The sequence below is a fragment of the Vidua chalybeata genome, chromosome 3, assembly GCF_026979565.1.
Source record: "Vidua chalybeata isolate OUT-0048 chromosome 3, bVidCha1 merged haplotype, whole genome shotgun sequence".
Lineage (NCBI taxonomy): Eukaryota > Metazoa > Chordata > Aves > Passeriformes > Viduidae > Vidua > Vidua chalybeata.
In genome coordinates this window covers 27,138,188-27,158,050 of record NC_071532.1, presented here as the reverse complement: position 1 = coordinate 27,158,050, position 19,863 = coordinate 27,138,188, and the positions used below count along the sequence as shown (strand labels likewise).

Genomic DNA, 19,863 nt, shown 5'->3' with positions numbered 1-19,863 from the left:
GGGGGGAGTAAAAAGTGTTGTCTTCTAGTATGAACAGAGTAAATAACATTACTGATATGCACCTCAACCCTTATCCCTTTATAAAATGTAACTTATAATCCTTTAAAAAGACGATTAGACTTTTTGGTAGAGGTCAAGAAAGGTTTAGCTGACTGAAGCAAGTGACACTAATAATATAATCATCTTACACTTATAGCCAGGGAATTGCAGATGTTGCACATCCAGGTATTTCTGTCAGCTTGTGATTAACAAGGGGCACACTTGAAGGAACAAGCTCAGCAAAATTCTAAAAACAACATTTAAAAAGTACTTATTGAACATTGACATGAAAAGCTCACACTTGATGCTTTCAGCTTTGTTTTGTATTTTGTTATGACATTTTTTTATCTGGGACTTTTTGTAGGTTTTGTTGTTTTTTTTTTTTTCCTTCCCCCACAGACATAATATATTCTAGATTGTACACACATAACCCATAAACATTAAAGTTATAGCCAATTTATTACAGATATTGTTTCCCTGATACTGAATCATTGTTATATATAAATATTTCTGCATTAATATAAACACATGCAAAATAAATCAGAAAAGGGAAGTCTTGAGTTAAGGATGACCAATTTGCTAAAAAAATAATAAACTGTATACTTTGCAACTATTTGTGGTTGCTGTATCCAACTCTGATCCCAGACGAAAACCAAAAACTCCTTGCTGTCAGTATTTTGGTTTGCACAGAGAAATCTGTCAGAATTGTTGATTATCTTTTTAATATTAAGATTACAGGAAAAGAGTTTTTCAATGCAGTTACACATTATTTGAAACTGTGGCACATAGCTTAAAAAGCAAAGGAATAGTAACATCATCAAAAAAGTGGGATTTCTAAGAACCATGCACAGGAAATTGTTGGTATGTCAACCACCTTAAGTAGGGAAGGGCAAAGATAAAGCATTAAATGTCATTTTCCCCTGCAACTTCTCCATGTCTCTTCCTAAAAAGCGACAGCAATATTTAAATGATCCAATCTATGACAGGTAACAGAGACAAAAGCAGTCTGTACTGATGTTAAGAAAAGGAAATCCACATTGGCCAAGTTTCTTTATTTGATACTTCACATCTTCACTCAATACTATTACTGAATGTTTGAAAAACTGTCCTGTACACCATGAATATACAAAATTTATCTGAAGCATTAAATCTGTAAAAATAGGAACAATTCAGTCAGACCAAGTGTAACTGAAGACCTGGCAGACAGTGAAGGGAATTGTTTATCCGGGCTGAGATGCAGTCAGAAATTAAGACTTAACTAAAAGAACCACAGACTGTTAAGGAAATAGAACTATGTAAATTAAGATTTTACTAATTTGTCAGAAGATAGGAGAGGGAAAGGTAATGGATTTTATTTTAAATCAGTAAGCATAATGTGATTTTTAGAGACACCTTGGAGGTCTAATTACATACAACTAGAAAACTCACTGCCTTCAGGCACCCTCATATCAAGTGCAAATCTGCGCAGTTATAGAATATATTTATAAAATATACTATATGCAAACATCTTTACAGAGCTTTAAATCAAGCCAAAAAGTAAATATACTTGATGGGACAGCAGGAAAAAAAAAAAAAAAAATCAAAAATGTGGGCAGTGTGATTGCGGCCCTTCAAAGCCAGAGGAAACCACTCAGTTTATCTGCAACAAAAAGAAGATGGGATTTGCACCTTAAAATTAGACAAAATGACAAAAATGTTAACAAAAATGAAGAAAATATCTTCTGTGCTTTTGAAAATTAACATAAAATTAGTTTTCGTGACTTTTACATATTATTGTTATCTTAAAATAACTTCTAAAGCACAATGTCAACCCTTGAATATCAATAACCAATCATGTAATTGGAAGTGAAAGGGTTTCCCAGATAAATTCAAATAAAAAACTACATAATTCTAAGGAGTGCAATGCTCTGGAAAAAGTTTTAAATTAAATTATTTTACCTGTAAAGCTACTGTTAGGTTTTTTTAGTTAGAAAACAACTGGAAGCAAGAAAGCTGCAAGAGTACAAATGACAAAATCCTTTTTAGATACAGCACGTGAAAGAGTGAATTATCCACTGATGCAGACAGAAACATCCATTTGCTACATTATTGGCTTCCTTACTTCATTCCATTGCATGTACACACAGCATAAGTATTAAAATGCAGAATAATAAATAAACCGGCTCAGATTACTAGCAAGGGGCAAAACACAATCCAGAATTGTGCTCTATCTAGTTTCTGTTTCAGCAGTCTTTTTCTCTTCAGTTCATGTGAAAAATCATAGTCAGACTTCCAAAAAGAGTCGTTCTTTTTTTTTATCAGAAACTTAAGTTCATTTGCCCAGGTTCATAACCCAAGACATTTCTGTGAAGGAAGCACAGTGCAAATTATAGGACTAATAAAATTTGCTTACATAGAAAGATGTTTACTTGATTAATGTTAATTGGTATCTTTATGAAATACATTGGAAAACAAAGATTAAATAACAGGACTGAGTTTGTTGGGGGTATTTTCCTTAGACTTTTTTCCTCATCCCTCCTTTGAAAAGCTTACTGAATTACAAAAATCTTTATTAAAGTTCCAGTCTTCAGCAGATAATCATTATAAATGCTGCCAATCAATGCCAACTAGAGTTTGATTTGCTTCTTGTGCATGTCCAATTTCCTCTGTAATACTGTGCTGTTGCCAGAGTTTTTGAATCTTTTTAAATCGCTCTTTGCACAGATGTAAGGGATTCCCACGTCTGAAAAGGAGATAACACTTATCAGGAATGATAAAACACTGCAACTAAGCACAAACACTCAGGTGTGACATACTAAGTATTAGATAACCCTATAAAATACTACAATATTTAGATAACCCTTTAATATTATTCATAATTATTATTAATAATATTATTAGTATTATCAGAGCAAATCAATAGGTATTTGGATGAGTAACCTGCAGTGCTACAGGTGCCCCTCTCTTACAGCTCAACAGTTCCCTCCAGTCTCTGGGAACCTCAAATCCAGCCCACAGAACTCCAAATGCAGGGTTTTAGCAACCTCTCTGGGTTGAACCAGTTCATATTCTCTGATTTTGGCCAGTTTCAGAAATAGCAAGTATTAACAATCTCAAGTCCCTAAATTATCCTCAGATAGGAAGCAGAGATAGGAGTTAAGACAAAGAACTACCACATGGAATAAAAAAAATATCATAGTATTTCCACTTGGTACCAAATTAACACAGGTTATAAAAACAAATGAACTAGATACAAATTCACAGATGCTAGAAAGATTTAACTAAGCAGTTTTCAAGACAACTGTTTTTAATTTGGGGAAGATCATCCATGAAATATTTTTGACCTAAACCCACATACTAACATTAAAACATCTGAACTAGATACAGCAGCAATATCAAAAAATAATGTTACTAATATAATTAAAATAAATAGATAACATAAAAAGTTATTTTTCCTAATTATGGATAGTTCTATAATTCCTGTCTTTAAAAGATGCAATTTAAAAAATATTTACCTGAGTCCCTGGTCTGTCTCTCCATAGTCATCAAGATAAGGAGGAGGATAAAAACAGCCCTTTGTTTTCCCAGCTAAAAATAGCACCTGACATTCTCGTACTCTGGAGAGAAACAGAGAGATTTTTAGGTATTGATTTTGAGGTGGATAGTGTCTCATACTTTCATAGACACTGCTTTTCCAGTTCTTACCTACTTTCATTCTGTATAATCTGCACGTACACATTTTTAAAAGCACATTTTTTTAAAACTACATTTCTCATCCTCTTCCTGTTATAACTCCTCAGTAGCAGTTAAAAACAATGTTGTCTCATGTCTTAGTATCTGCAGGCTGTGTAAAATACTTAAGAGAACTACACGAAAATAAAACTATTTTGCTTCTCATTAATCTTTGCCAAAGCGAAAACAGACATTATCTAACCCTTCCCTGTATGCAGGAAGACAACTAAAATTAATTTCTATGTTTTCACCAGCAACAGCAGTAACAAAACCAAAGTATTCACCTTCATCATTTTGTAATACTTGAGTAGAAATAAATGCACATGTAAAACAAATTCCCTTGAAAATGAAATTTGAACTTTCTTTGAAATTTTATTTTCAAAGCAGCAACCTCCAAACCTTACACCAAAGCATAGGAAGATGAATACACTTTAATTTTTAGGCAATCCTGTTGTTAACAAAACACTGCCTGCAATCACATATATAGAACTATTAATTTAATGACTATACACACCATCTAACCCAGCAATGATAGGCTAGGTGTTCAGCTGCTTACCTAAGGAATATGCCCACTCCAGAACCACAAGTGTATGTATGTGCAGTACAGGCTCCAACATCTTCCCCTTCAAGTTCAGTCTGACAGCAGTAACTCTGAGAACACAGCATGGTCCCACACACAAGGCACAATGTTGGGGCTCTGCTTTTGTCACCACCTGATTTTGGACACCTTTTGTTAGGGAAAAAAAAAGAAAAAGAAACCCACTGTATGTGTAAACTCCAGACAGTAAAACAATTCAGAAGTACTTTTGAATATTTATACAGTTAACAGCTAAAATTTCTATTTCACTGTTTCACTGAAATACAGGGCAGTTTTGCTGATAAATGCTACGTGTCCTTTATGATTCCATACCCAACTTTCTGAGACTTTCGGGTTAAAGGTTTCCCAGCTGATGAAAGAAGCAGTAGACTTTGGGGTGCTCACTGTAATTGCATGCAACTTACGAGAAATTGGATGCTTGGTTAATGAGGCAGCTGTAGTCATCCGGAAGGTCTATTAATTTGTTGGATTCTCTTGCATAGCTGGAATAAAGCAATCAAATCAGCACTCATATTTCAATGAATAATACACAAACGACTTCAAATTCATTCATGTTTTCCTGACTCATCTAAACAGCATCTGTGAGTAATTAATTTTTTAAAGTTTCCCTCTTTTCTGCCATTCTTTGAGTAAAATGGTAGCACATAAAAAGACGAACACAATACATCTCTCAAATAAACCACCTCCCTTTTTCTTAGTCTTGTTTTTTTATGAATTTGAGAAAATTCAGAGGTGGAAAATACATGTCATTTGTATGTATGCTTGTAGCAAACCTAATTAGGAGGTCACTACAGATTTAAAGAAATATTTTTTCTCTCCCGTATAAGTTTGTTTGTATTTTCTTTTTGTCACTAAGATTGAATGGAAAATAGTCTGACTTTCAAGTTTAGGGAACTTGTATCCTGAAAAGAATGAAATATGCATGCCATGAAAAGGACCTATTTAATGTCAAATACTTATATATTTGAAATATATTTAAAACTAACAGATACTATACACAAAATTCTAATAATCTTCAATTCTAGGAATAATGCAAATTAGACTGTGAAATGCAGACAGAAGTTTGTAACAGAAGCAATGTACAAGGACATGCTGAGAGGAAAAAGAAATTATCACTGTCAAGTTAGACATAAGCTTTGGAAGAGCAGGTAAGAATCAGCAAAAGGAACACATGGAAAAGATCCCAACTAACACATGTAGCAAGAAATCAATTACACAACCAGAATACTCTTACTGTGTAAGAAATTCTGTTAATGGTCTGGTGTTTCACAGATGAAGTGATTAATTTTTATTTTTATCACAGCCTTATTGTATGCATAATGTTAAAAGATTGACTTTATGTATTTAGCACAGGAAATGAAAAGGCAGGGATATGTTTTTAATGACAGCACTGTGAACTTCACATTCATTTCTAATTATTAGGATAATTGTTAACCACTATTTTTACCCAGCCTTCAGAAAGAACAACACCCTAAATGCTTTTCTACACCCACTAAGTATTAAATGCATTCTGAATTCAAAGTAATTGTGCAGCAAGAACAAATGTATGAAAAGCTCATTTCCTTTTCAGCAACTGACTCGGTGTTGGCTTTACTGAAGGAATTGGATTCTTTAAAATGACTATTTAAAAAGCTCTTCAATGCCTAGTATTTTTAAAAAAAGGTTATACACATCTTTTAGCAACATCATATTTTTTGCATCAGAAGGTACAAAGTAATAGGAAACATGAGATGCAATTTTATGACTTCTAATTCCTGCACATCAGTCTAAATAAAACCCCACTATTAAACTTTGCCTTTAAAATCTACTAATTTAAGCAATATTTCCTTTTCTTACAATATTAAAAAAAAATCACTTCTTCCCTAATATTTTTATCATTCAATAAAGCAGAACAGATATTATGTTATTATAAACACTCAACAGAAAAAGTATTTGGAGAAAGCTGCAGCATTAAAGTTTTTCCCCCCATCTCTGCTTAAAATCTCTTTATGTTTACCTGATAGCATGTCTCTTGCCTTCCAGGTATCTTTTTACTTCATTGTTATTGCACCAACTATAAGAAAAAAAACTGGCTTTTAACTTCAATAGATGTTAGAAATATAAATAAGCAAAAAATCCAAGGTACATCTATTAAAAAACCACTACAACCAAAATGGTTTATCTCAAAACACTTTCATAAACATTTTTCAAAATCTGATTCACTTCCATAGGTATTCCTGGGAGAATACTTACACTACTATCTTGTGCACATTCTCTATTATATTAAAACTAAGCACAAAAACACAACTCACCTTTCTATTAACGTGTTCAGAATCTCACTGTTTTCTTGAAAAAGGCAAGTGAGGTTGTTTGGCAAGGAGAGATAGCTACATAAGTGTTCAAACTGATTTGCTCCGTTTACTGAAAAACAAAAAAGGTGTAATTCTCAAAACTTCATATTTACAATGTTTATTATGACCACCTTCAGATTTACATTCTACCCTACATATGCTATATGTGGAGGACAGTAAAGAATGTTACCAACATTGATTATCTGGGGTGTAACACAGTGAATTTACAGAGATATAATAGAATTGTTTGGATTGGAGAGCACCTTAAAGACAATCTCATTCCAACCTCCCTGCCACGGTGGAGAGACCTTGTACTAGACCAAGCTGCTCAAAGCTCCATCCTACCTGGCCTTAATATTAATTATTACCAGAAGTTGATTGAATGAAATCAATGCAAGCAAAAGCAGGTCTCATTTGAAAACAGCAATCCATAGGAGCTTTGAAACAATCAAAATTTCCCTTATTAACAGAATGCAAACAAACTCTGTTTTAAGTAATCTAGAATGGCATTTACCTCTATATTAAAAATACATTTTAAAAACAAACTTTTTTTTTTTTGCCTTTTTCATTATGCTGATATGATGCTGCACTGGTAACAAGCCCACATCCATTCAATCAGCTTCTTCAGACAAGAGTGTTTAAATGTAATTCATTTTGACCATTAATGTTTATGTCTTGAAAACTGATTTAATACAAAGCAGACAATACCTTGAATTTCCGAGGGTGCTGGGACTCCATTTAAGTAATGAAAAAACAAAGCAGAACATCTCAGAAAAGGCATGATTCCAGCTTTTAGATTCCTCCACAGGTGCCAGCCTGAGGAAATTTCTTTCAAGGCACTTAAGGGAATAAAAGAAAAAAAAGTTTGCTTTTATTTAATCATTTACGTTTGAGAGATGTATTTAGTAAGTCTTCAGTCACACTGCATACTAAATTACTGACTTTAGCTGAAACAATCATTATACAAAGTGTTTATTTCAAAGCAAACTCAAAGAAAAACAACAAACTAGAGATTCAAAAAAACGTAACCAACTGGGACGGTAATTTAAGGAGAATTCTGCATAACCATTTCAGATCACCGAATGGTTTGGGTTGGAAGGGACTTTACAGACCATCTCATTCTAATCCCCCTGCCATGGGCAGGGACACCTTCCACTAGACTAGGTTGGTCTGAGCTTCATCCAACTTGGCCTTGAACACTGCCAGGGATGGGGCATCTACAACTTCTCTGGGCAACCTGTGCCAGTGCCTCAACACCCTCACAGGAAACAACTTCTTCTCAACACCTAATTTCACCTAAAACCTACTTGCTTTCTGTTCAAAGCCATTCCCATCCTAACTGTACTCAGACACTGCCAACTCCAGATTCTGCAAACTGACTAAAAAAATTGTTTCCAAACACAATCTTCATGAGTGGCTATCCTCCTGATCACAGATGAATTTGCAGGAATAGTTACTTAAGTGACGCTAGAAGTGCTGGATTAGAAACAAGATGTAAGAATTCCCAAGTTAAAAGTGTCATCTTTGACAGCACTAGTATATAGGATTCAGTCAGTAGTTAATTTTCAGCTCAGGAGGGAGACAAATAAGATAAAATTTTATCAAAAGATCATGGTTTTACCTTCCTGTACACTGGCAAAGAAATTTATATAGTGTAAGGACAGCTACTTCCTCTTCACTGTTAGTGTTTTCTTGGTCCATGCCATTCTCTTCTGAAGAAGAAATAAGTAATTAACAAATTGTTTCATATATACATGTTTACATAACAAGAATGTATTTTTTCAAGTTCTGATAAGAATGCCCAAACTAAATGAAGTATTCCACTGAGACAGAATATGATGCACTGGAGAGCAGTTTTCTGCTGCACATCTTATGTGGTAAGTTTGTGCTATTGTCAGCTCCAGTGAGCTGCTGGTTTAGTTGTTCAATTGGTTTGGTTTCTTGACATACTTGCTTGGAGCTCTTTGCTTTTTGCAAACAATGTCTTTTCCAGCTCCTCTAGCCAGGAGATACATTGCTAACTGCAACTCATTCATCTGGCAATGCCTAAGCCAAGCCTGCAATAAACACTTCAGGTACTGCTACAGTAGCTAGAAAGACAGGATTAATTAATAGCTGTGCTCCAAGAAACTCCCGGAGTAGAGCAATAAAGACAACGTGACTGAACTTTGATGAGTAAAATTTATCAATACTCTTTGTGGGCTCAAAGACAGCACCAACAATTCTATTTTGTAACTGTAAACTGCACACATTTACCAGCAGCACCATAGCTTTCTCCTAAGTAAAGATTGGAGGAATTGTTTCAATAGAAGTTGAGACAAAGTGGCATTACCTGTTGATGAGGTAAGTAAAATTTGTATTATGTGTGCCATAGTGACAAGATGAAACAGGTGAAGATCTCCAGTGCCAAGACTAACCCCTGAAAAATCCTGACAATGTATGGCAGGGAAAGAGAGCACCAAGCTTACCTGTGAAAGAAAACAAGGAAGTTGGTATATTCCTTTGCCTTTTGAATCATCCCCTTTTCTCTGCAACTACACCCCTTGGAGGTAGCATACTACATAAGGCTAATTTTTAAGCTAGTTACACAGACATTATTTAGGAGAACAACAATTATCTATCAGGAAAGTGTTGAGTCCCTTTGGTTTTTTTGAGTTTGTTGTTTTGTTGGGGGCGGGGTTGGTTTTCATGTATTTTGGGGTTTCTAACAGACAGAGTATGCATTATGTCTCATCTTTTAATTTATAGAAAAGAATACTTTTATTCAATACTTTTAATTTAATACTTTTATTAAATTTTAAAAGTCTTCAGAGTGTATTAAGTAGTGAAAAAATACCAAAAACCTGAATATTTTGAAAGGCTCCTAACCCAGAGTAAAGAGAAAGTTTTCAATAGTTTTTATGTAGTGCTTACTGGATCAAAACATTATTAATATATATTAAGAAATACTTACCAATAAATGAAACATGTCAATATCAAGTATGCAAGGAAGATTCCCATTTTTTTCATTAGGCACCAGTGCTAAGTATTTTGGAGAGAAAAAAAATATTAATTGAACATTTATACATGAAAAGATTTTAGTGTACTTCACTTAAAAAATGAGAGCCAACTCCTTCATTTACATGCTTAAAGAACTTAAAATACAAATGTACCTGTTTTGGCCAGAGTCAATTCAAGAACTGTTCAACATTATTGGAAAAGAGTCTTGACTTCTTTATTGCACTAAAACAAAACAATAGTGACTAAACAGGAACACTGATGGTTGTCTCCTGGACAGCTGCTCAAATAAAACTCCTGCAATTTGCTTAACTTCACAAGACTGCCTGAACGTGCCTTACATAAATCATTTGCCTTACTGACTCAAAAATTCATGGCTACAGTCTCTTCAATTTATTACTTTATCTCTAATTAAAGTAGAGCTAGGTGTTGGTCTCTCTGTGTAGTCTTTACAATAACCACAAAGTATTAACCAAAGCACTCCAGCTGACAATAAAAATTCATACACTTAATGAATTCCAAGCAACTTCATCTAAAAGTAAACACAAAATTCAGTGTTTTGAAAAACATTATAAGACATTTTAAGTAACAATCAAGGAACAGTTGCTTACTTCTTTAGTCCAAGCAGTAAAATCTGATTCGTAATAAAGCTACAGCTCTGGGTATATTTTACAATGCAGCTATAAGTATTAAGCTGCCAAGTTAAAAACACTACTAGATTAAAAAATAGTCTCATCATGACAACTTAAAAATACTTCAGTCGAAGAGTGCTGCCTTGCTGGCCAAAAAAATTGAGAGCTGAAGATATGTGACAGTTGGAAGCTATTTCTATTAGCAAACATTTCACCACGATTCAGATTTCAAATGCTTTTCCTTTTGTCAGCATACAGCCACAGAACTCAACTCAAAAGTGTGAAAAATGTCTGTATCAAAAACATGACCAGAGCAAAGGGACTTCCAAAACCGAACTTATTTTCAATAAATCATCTTTATGTACAGAATATAGACAGATCAAAGGCTCATAATTTCCAATATTGTTCCTAGCTTAAAAAAACAAAATAGAAGAAACTTTTCCTTCATAAAAATAAAAGCAGTACAGTTGCTTCTGTCAGTTGGAAGGTAGGAGAGCTTTGAAGAAATATTGACTCAAATTTTCAAGAAAACCCAAAACACTCAGAACACCATATATTGCAAAGTTCCCATCAAACAGTCAGCAGCATTTTCTCTTCTGCTTCACATAGAAAACAGCTCAACCATTACTGCTACAAACTGACGTCAATTAAGTTTTTCCCCATAAAGCTGCCAACTGTTTGCTGAAGTAGCTGGTATCCATCTACTAGTAATTTCACTGTATTAATGCATATTAAAAGTTTCTCTGCTCTACTGACTGGAGACGTTAAAGTTATCCCATTTTATAATACCCATTCAGAACTGTCCTCTCATGGGCAATTACTTCATTAGGCTGAACTTCAGGCTTTTCATCTGTATCTACTAATGCTTCAAGCTTCGAACATTTTGGCTTCTCTCATTAAAATTCTCAATTAACATATGACATTATAGAGTAAGTCCTGTCCAAGAGAGAGAAGTTTGCAGATATATTACAGACTTCTGCAAATACCCTTTCCACACTACATTAATCTTAATTTCTTCATGTTTAAAGCTCCAATGGATTATTTTTGTGAAGGACCACATTTCCTTCTCATTTGCTCTAGGTATCTTTTGCTAATGAAGAATCAATAGAACTCTTTAACAGCAAAATATCCATGCTTCGCTTGGAGCTGCAGTCCAAAAGAATGTCTTTTTTCTTGACACGACACATACAGGTGGAAACAGCAGCTCTCGGTTTATTACTTAATACCACTACATAAAATAATCTTCTTCTAATCAGTCATTCTGAAAGCATTCTTCACAAAAAAAAAAAAAACAGTATAAGGTGGCAAACTTACATGCTAATAGAGTACAAAAATGACCCTGTACTGCTGAAAGAGATGAAACTGTCCAGTGAGCTGCTGCAAATCTTGTTAAGGACGTAAGGCAGTCATCCTGTAAAAATAAAGAAAAAGAGACACTGTCACAGTTAATTAAGGTCTTCAACATGAAAAGGTCTTTTGACTTAACAGCATTTTTTTCAGGCCTCTCAACTGCAGTTTATGGGGGCAGCTTGATTGTGTAAGTATATGACAGATACTTATGTTTATGCAAATATGCAAGTTCCTTTTGGCATTCTTATTTTGACTGTTACCACGAGAAACTGCAGCCTTAATAAATTACGTGTTTATAGGAAAAAAAGTAACAGTTTGGCTATATGTGTTTTAAAATAGTTTAATGATCAGATACAGATCAACTAAACAATAGGGTCCAACAAATAAAACTATCCAATAACCATAACTTAAAATGTAGATATTCCTCACTAATGAAGCAGAAGTCCCTCTTTTTTTCCACCAGTTCAGAGAGGAATTGCTACTTGTTCCTTACCTGTCGACAAGGTAAATGACCAAATAATGGCTTATCTTCATCAGCTAAAATTCGTTCTGGAAAAAAACCCCAAAATTAATTGTTGTGAGTTTAAACAGATTCTGAAAATCTCCTATTAAGGAGACAAATTTACAGATCAGTACCTATAGTCTGTATTGTGTAAGCACAGCTGCCCCAGCACATGATAGGTACGCGTGGGTCTTCCTCATTTGGATGAACCTTCAAGCCTACTTTGTAAGTTGCTGTACCAAAAGTTGTCAGCATCTCTTTTATGCTCTCAGAATAAGGATTCCTGAAATAAAGAAAAAGTATTACTAATTCATTATTTCCTCCACTGACAGCATAGTACCTCTAATGATAAGCATTCACCCCACAGATGAACTACCGGAGTTTTAAAATTTAAGTGACAACTCTAATATCCTTCTTTGGATCTGGTATTCTGTAACCTCATTTTTTTGTGACAGATCCCCAATTATTCTTTGATTTTTTGTTTGGAACCAATCTCATTTTTAGAGTTAAGAATATCTAGTCTTCAAAGACAATAAAGTCAAGGCTAAATTACAAGAAATGTGTGTGACTGAAAGCTAAATCTGTCATCAGCTGGGATAAGAGTCTTGCATTTTGTGTGCAGCTGGCAAACCAATGTGTGCACCACGTAACAAGTTTTGTTACTTTCCATTAAGTGAAGAGAGTGTGGATCCAAATGCAAATACACCTTTAGAGATGAAATTACACATTAATATTCTCTCCATTTCATAGTCTTCCTTCATGTTTTACATGTTGTGCTGGCTATAATGATGAATCCTTCATCCAGCTACAAGTAGTACAAATCTTAATCTTCATGCTGCAATTTATATAACTGCAGCATGTTTCTGCACAACGACTTAGCTTATTCACTTCTGCAATTCTACTGAATTACTTAGGACTTCTGGGATGGACTTCAATGTCATCATCATAACAATATTAACTTTTCTAATTAAAGTAAAATTGTTATATTTGCCCTAATTATTGAGACCTTCTAGCATTGAAGTTACGTTCTACTTTCATGTTATGATTTCATGATGAATGATATGTTAATATGTAAATACATACTTCAGTTTGAAATTGGGTCTAAATCCTTCAGGTAACTGTAGCTGATCCATTTGTTCTGAATGACCAGAATGGCCTGTACAAACAAAAAGTAATAAATCATTGATTATTCACCCACGTGTACTTTCTACATTATAGAAAGGTGTGGAAGCAGTATCTGAAATTCCATCACCAGAAACTGAAATCCCAAGCTGTTCTTGCCACTTATGCCATCATCTTTCGACTCAGTTGTGGCAGAAGCAAAATGCTTGATCTTTTCCATGAATATAAATAACATTTTTGCATACAAACGTACAGATTTCTTCAGACTTACTTGCACAGTCTTCATTTCGTAGTAAATGCAGGGTTTTTACTTGCTGGGATACTGTTTTGATCCACTGAGTTAGGTTTGGTTGGCTTGAAAAGTCTAACCTGTCAAAAACAAAACCCAAAAAAATGTTAAAACAATCTGTAAGACAGTATTTCATAAGCATTCCAACATCATTCATCTGTTTCTCAATGGGCTTTTTCTCTGCTGCCCATGCATTTTTCTACATTCAGACCTTTTTCTCCAGGTCCTAGGCTTTCATAATATACAATAACAAAGTAAAATCCAAAAACCAAAATAAGAAGACAGGTAATCCATTTGAGTTTATCAGAACAGAAGACAACAAACATTCAGGAAGGTCTTCTGGGGTGTAGCTGGTTTGGCATCTTTGTTTTTTTTTTACATTTATTGACTACATTTATAAACCAAACTGACCTGTTAAACAAAACCCTTGGTGGAGGAAGCAGAGGAATAACAGTGTTGCTCAAGCATTCACAAAGTGGGCAAAGGAATTCACCATTTTCTACATCATAACTTGTGTGTACTCGTAGTCTTTGTTGTCTTCGTTGCTCTTTTGCTTGGACTGCATCAAAATACCTTTAGAAAAGAGAAGACATTAGTGGCAAATTATTATTACTTGAACATAGAAATTAAAATATTCTCAGGAAGGCACAGTTTTGCCTTTCCTTAAATATAGGTAAGATTATTATCAGAAAGAAAAACCTCTACTCTCTGTCTGATAAAGTATTAGTGCTTTTGGCTGCTAAAATCTACCCTAAAGTGCTGAAGTTCACAGGGCTGTTAAAATAATGGTTAACTCTGAACTGTACATTTAAGGGAAAAGTGGATGAGGCAGAGAGAAGTTGAAGTATTAAAAAAACCAAAACCAAAGCAAACCAATAAACAAAAAAAACCCAAAACACCACAAGCAAAGGCCCTCAAACAAACAAAAACCACTAAGAAATAAAGAAACAAACAAACAAAACCAATAAAAAATGCAAACCAAGCCAAAAAACCCAACTAATTTTTACATAATTTTTTAGGAAGATGCCATGAGCATTATCCTTGGATGTTTTCTATTACAGGCCAAAACCAAAACAGCAGCAGCCAAAAAAACTGTTGGCTGAACCCTCTATGAAAAAGAAACTGAATTCACCACTTTGCTAAATGTAACTGCTATTCCAGAAGCCTCTGATGTGGTTTAAAGCATGCCCAGTGATGACCCCAAAATGATCTGAATACAGGCACCTACGGGCATTTCCAGGAGATTATGGTAACCACAAAGACTGTACACTAGCTATACAAGAAGATTAAAAACCTATCTTCAGTGAGCAGTGACATCAAAGACCACAAATGAAACCTGTGTGTGGTAATAGCCACAGAATCTCTGGGAGCTCCTAACACTCTTCATACACAAGGCAGAATCTGAAATTAGGCACTTCAGAAGCCATGCCAAGGAGCAAATCAAAGTCAGAAGCATGAATGGTTTGAATTTGTCACGTGGCATTAGCACCACACAGCACTAAGCATGTTTATCTGCCTCCAAAATCAAAGAATAAAAAATAACTGCAAAACACTTTATTAAAATGCTAGGAAACAAAGGATAAAAATGAGTTTATGTTGAAGATGAACTTAAACTAGGTCACTGATGTCTCTACTTCAAATTAAATCTGTTGGAGGAATTAAGAGTGCAAGAGATGCATTGTCATATAAAACCTCAGCAGAGAGCAGAAGAAGCAGCAAAAGCATGCCTAGCAGTGAACTGCAAAAAAAAAAAACAAAAAATCTGAGCTCCAGATGTATGTGCACCACAGGGAATTATGCATCAGGATAAACAAGGAAAGGGAATGAAAGCTGCCATGTATGGCTTTGGACTCTTCTTTACCAAGATGACATTAAATGAAAATTATTTTGAGTATGTTTACAGCATTTGGTTTCGACTCCTTTTTCTCCAACAGAAAGCTGTTTTAATCACTTCCTGAAATTCCTTTTCAAGTTTACTACATGGTAGGAATTTTGCCATTAAAATTAGTGCAATTAGGCAAACTGATAACATAACATGTTATTTGAACTAAAAACTTAAATATAGCCTTTTACCTTTGCCAACAATGAGCATGCATAATATGTCCACAGCTACCCGTGTGTGTTCCACATGACAGATCTGGGTGCATGAATAAGGGGTCATACTTTTCTGTATTTAAAAGAAAAGAAACCAAAGAACTTTGAAATAAACATTTATAAAAGACTTGATGGCAGATTAATGTTGCCACATGTGCATTATTATTTAACTTTATCACAGAAGAGTAGTTCATTTGGTGAAGCATAAAACACATTACTAATCTGTAACAGCCTAAACTGTTTAAATTATTTAAAAGTATCACTTTACTTTGGTTTGAGTGTATTGAGTGTAGTATTGTACTTAAAGGCTTCAAACCAAGCTTTCAGCGGTGTTGGGCCCTGGTACAAATCCCCAAGATCAACCTGCAGTGTTGGTGGTTCAGCACCATCAAACAATGGACATTGATCTTCAGAGTGAGAGTGCAAAACAATTCAGCACAAACACTCTTATCTGTTTACACATACAGAACCCAGAGAAACCTTTGTAACAATGCCCTTGCTCACTGATCTGTTTCATTAAGTACCTAAATCCAAGATTTTTTATTATCACTAAGAGGCATTTCAGATGATATAACTGAGAGGAAGAAAATGTACATCTTCCACTTTTAAAGCACTACATTAACCCCTCCTCTCTCTGATGTTACAGGCATGTAACACTTCTGATTTTCAGGGTTTTTTCAACAGTTATAAACAATTTCTCACAAATGAATGGCAGAACATTGAGCTCATGCCTCACACTGTGATCTACATTATTCAGCACACGTATTTCTACCTCACCAAATATGAGAGTTTTGCCACTGATTACAATGAAGCCATTCACAAACAGTTAATGTGAGAAGACTATGTGACTGTCTCAGATGAAAAAATGTTGTTGTCACAGTAACCCCAACACTCTTTAATATTTAAGACAACTATGAACAGTACTTACCAGGGTCTGGAATAATTTTGTTTCTATTTTTAGACAATACAGTTGATCGTTGAATAAATGCTGCCAAGACCATAGCCCTGCTGTCCACTTTAACTTCTTGCTCCTCCTGGCACAATATACACATAACAACCTGTCTGGGTTCAGCTACTCTGGTTTGCTCTGGACCCAAGGCTGTGAGTTTTGCATCTGAAATTACAGGGCTAGAATATTTAAAGAATATTAGTGAGCAAATTATTTGAAAAACATTATAATTCAGATCATGACTTACGTGTGCTTAGTGAGTTTTTTAAATTTATGATAAATGCTCCCTGACAAAAAAATAGCTTTGGCGTTTATGTAACAATTCCTATGCGCCCAGAAGTAGAATGTATTTTCTACAAAAAATTCATAACCCTCCCAACAGCATAACCCACTCCAGTTTAACACAGAAACTGAATCTATCTCCAGCCCTCCATCATCACCATCCCTTAAGTGTCTGATATGAATTTTGAACTCTCCACTTCCCCACAAAATAATTAGCGTTCTCTACTTCGTATTTCCAACTACCAAACAGATTTTCTTCCAGATCTTCAACAGACATATAATCAGCTATTTCCAATTTACTATGTTTAATAGCATAGTCTCTTCAGCATTATTAATAATTCACTGGGTGATTTTGTACAAAAAATTATTTGCCTGTTTATGTTTCTATTTATCCCACAATTCTGACAGAGAGGGGGAGGGAAGCGTTCAATTTACTACTGGGTTTTTTGTCTCAGAAACTAACGAATATTTTTCTATCAGGATCGGGAAAAAAAGAGCTTTTTAAAGCTGTAACAATAGGACAATCTGATGTAAACACTAATGAGAAAAAAATTTAAACAAGATGCCTTTACCTATTTTCATGGACTCCGGAGGTTGAAGTATCCAGCTCCTCCAGAGTTTGCTGAAAGAGTTCTTTGTTTTCATTAATGAAGTGCCGTTGCATCTCAGACATCTGGGCCATGATCTTTTCCCTGCGCAGTCTGGCAATCTCAGCTTTTCGCTTCCTCTCAGCTTTGTCTTTATCACGTGAACTCTGAAATCGTATTGTTCGCTCAGTCATTTTTGAAGTCTCGTTACAACAGATTATTTAATTTAGCTACTGCCATGTGGAACTTCTACTAACCTCCAAACAATGAAAATCTCACAAAAGACAAAAGTAAAGTCTACCAAAGAGTTATTTTGTGCCCTCTTTTCCTTAGCTTGTGTTCAATGCCAAAAAGAACTGCAGATGTAGAAGGGAAACCTCTTCCCCTCAACCTTTATCTATATTTTGTATTTCTCTTCCCTTTAAGCACTCCTAGGATAAAAAGGTAAGAGAGTGACATGTCTCATCTCTGGTGCTGCTCTCCCTCCCCAGCAGCTGCATTCCCCAATGGAGCACTACAGTGCTCCAAGGCCTGTGTGCAGTACCTAGAATGTCATGTCCAGCTACACACATTGGCAGAGCTTTTCTGGAACGACATGCATGGTAAGAATATATAGACAACCATTTTTTTAGCAACTTTCCATGGAGTCTGAAATTATGGGAACATCAAAAACATTTAATGCTGTGACTGTACTGCACACAATTCTATGGAGTAGAATTGCAAAAGATCTGGAGACTACAATATACGAAACAAAGAAACACAGCTTAGGCTCTTCAAACAAACGAGTCTGATCTATAAACTGTGAGACAGATTTTCAGAAGTCACTGCTGTTTCCCATGTTTGATTTAGAGCTACAATTAGAAATATAGTCCTTTGCTAGTCACCACCCAGATCTGTTCTAGATTAGCTCTTACTGATAGTTTTTACCTCCTCCATAATATTTCCTTCTGTCTCGGCCACAGGACTTGAAGAAGAGCTTTCTCTTAGCTTTTTAATAGTATTAAATGTCTGTAAGGAAAAAAAAAAAAAAAGCCTTTAATTTGTTTGGTACATGAGAATTCAACTGTATATGCTATAATCCTGACTATACAATGTGCAGTATTGGAATCCAGAAGAGTAAAACTAGATGCAACAAATACACATGGGAAAAAAGGAAATCATCCCAATGTAATTAGGAAAGTTTCAAAAATCTTATTTCCATTATTTTCAGTGTTTATATAAAATATATTTACCTTCAATATCCATCTGATCATGTCCTTGTGCACTTCCAGATGAGGTGCATTTTGCAGTGTTTCTAGCATAGCTAGTATACTAGGGGAGTTATTGGGTGCTTCTCCTGGTTCTGAGAGAAAAATTACAATGAGAATTGATTATACCATTACTGGCGAATTAATCACTCACTACTATTAAAAACAAGAAACCCCAATGCTTGTTCAGCAACTGAAGAATTCCTTCAACAAATAGACACAATACATAATTTTTAATTCTCCCCCATTGCAAACCTTTTCACGAAAAACCTCTAAATCCTGAAAAGTTTTGCTGACTGACTGTATTTTGTTACAAAAGAAATGCACTGTATGTGGTCCCTGGCTGTTTTCATTTTGGGAACCTCCAATATTTTATTTCCCACTACTTTAAATGGAACTTTCATATGTTAGCAAAACTAGAGGCATTAGTCGGACGATACAAAGGGGAGACAAGATTAAAAGACTATTTAAGAATACAACGATGATTTTTGCAATTGCATCTGATCACGTGCAGCAATCTTTATTGAGATGCTAAAGATATTAAGAATCAGATCTAGAGGGAATTATTAAACTTCTGGATTTCTCCTCTACAAAATGCCTTTAGTATTATACCATCATAAAATCTACACAAGTAAAAAGCATTATCTATAGTCGATAACATTTTGATGGATAAACAAACTCTTCTGGTAAATACAGTTTCAGAATAATAAAATATGAGATCCTGGCATCTCCAGTTATTTCAAATTTTCTATACATTTGAAAAGAAAGGCATACTTGATATTTTCTGAGTGAAGGTAAATGTTACAACATTCTCCTCGCTAAGATTCTCCAGATGTTGTTTTTCTTCTTGTAGTGCCATTCCAATCAAATGCAAAACCTAGGTAAAAATCACAAATTTGAGTTCTTTTCTTACATAGTCCATATAATCTTGTTATATAGTTTAAGTAATTCATTAAGAAACAGGAAAGTCATATAATACAATTATATGTTACAAATATATTTGAAGTTATTTCTATATACAGAATTCCAAAGCTACATTACACAGGAGCAACAGTGTTTGAAACCATATAAAATCCATATTAAATACTTGCCTCTTTCTGTTTGCTGTCCTGACTAGTTGAGTGAGAAGTCAAT

General features: G+C 34.7%; 1 protein-coding gene across 2 annotated transcripts in view; it reads right to left on the bottom strand.

The window, feature by feature from the left end:
- Positions 1-734: 734 nt before the first annotated feature.
- UBR2 (ubiquitin protein ligase E3 component n-recognin 2) overlaps positions 735-19,863 on the bottom strand; it is a 54,707-nt gene continuing 35,578 nt past the window's right edge. For both annotated transcript variants that reach the window (XM_053937562.1, XM_053937561.1), the window contains exons 26-47: positions 19,504-19,606; positions 18,715-18,824; positions 18,410-18,490; positions 17,468-17,649; positions 16,593-16,792; positions 15,644-15,737; positions 13,982-14,143; positions 13,553-13,650; positions 13,243-13,315; positions 12,294-12,442; positions 12,151-12,206; positions 11,622-11,718; positions 9,632-9,699; positions 9,011-9,146; positions 8,300-8,390; positions 7,387-7,517; positions 6,640-6,748; positions 6,345-6,401; positions 4,753-4,830; positions 4,307-4,477; positions 3,534-3,635; positions 735-2,761 (exon numbers count right to left, since the gene is read on the bottom strand). In XM_053937562.1, the coding sequence (XP_053793537.1) occupies positions 2,620-2,761; positions 3,534-3,635; positions 4,307-4,477; positions 4,753-4,830; positions 6,345-6,401; positions 6,640-6,748; positions 7,387-7,517; positions 8,300-8,390; positions 9,011-9,146; positions 9,632-9,699; positions 11,622-11,718; positions 12,151-12,206; positions 12,294-12,442; positions 13,243-13,315; positions 13,553-13,650; positions 13,982-14,143; positions 15,644-15,737; positions 16,593-16,792; positions 17,468-17,649; positions 18,410-18,490; positions 18,715-18,824; positions 19,504-19,606 (2,490 nt within the window). In that variant the 3' untranslated portion in view covers positions 735-2,619. The remainder of the gene's footprint in view (positions 2,762-3,533; positions 3,636-4,306; positions 4,478-4,752; positions 4,831-6,344; positions 6,402-6,639; positions 6,749-7,386; positions 7,518-8,299; positions 8,391-9,010; positions 9,147-9,631; positions 9,700-11,621; positions 11,719-12,150; positions 12,207-12,293; positions 12,443-13,242; positions 13,316-13,552; positions 13,651-13,981; positions 14,144-15,643; positions 15,738-16,592; positions 16,793-17,467; positions 17,650-18,409; positions 18,491-18,714; positions 18,825-19,503; positions 19,607-19,863) is intronic.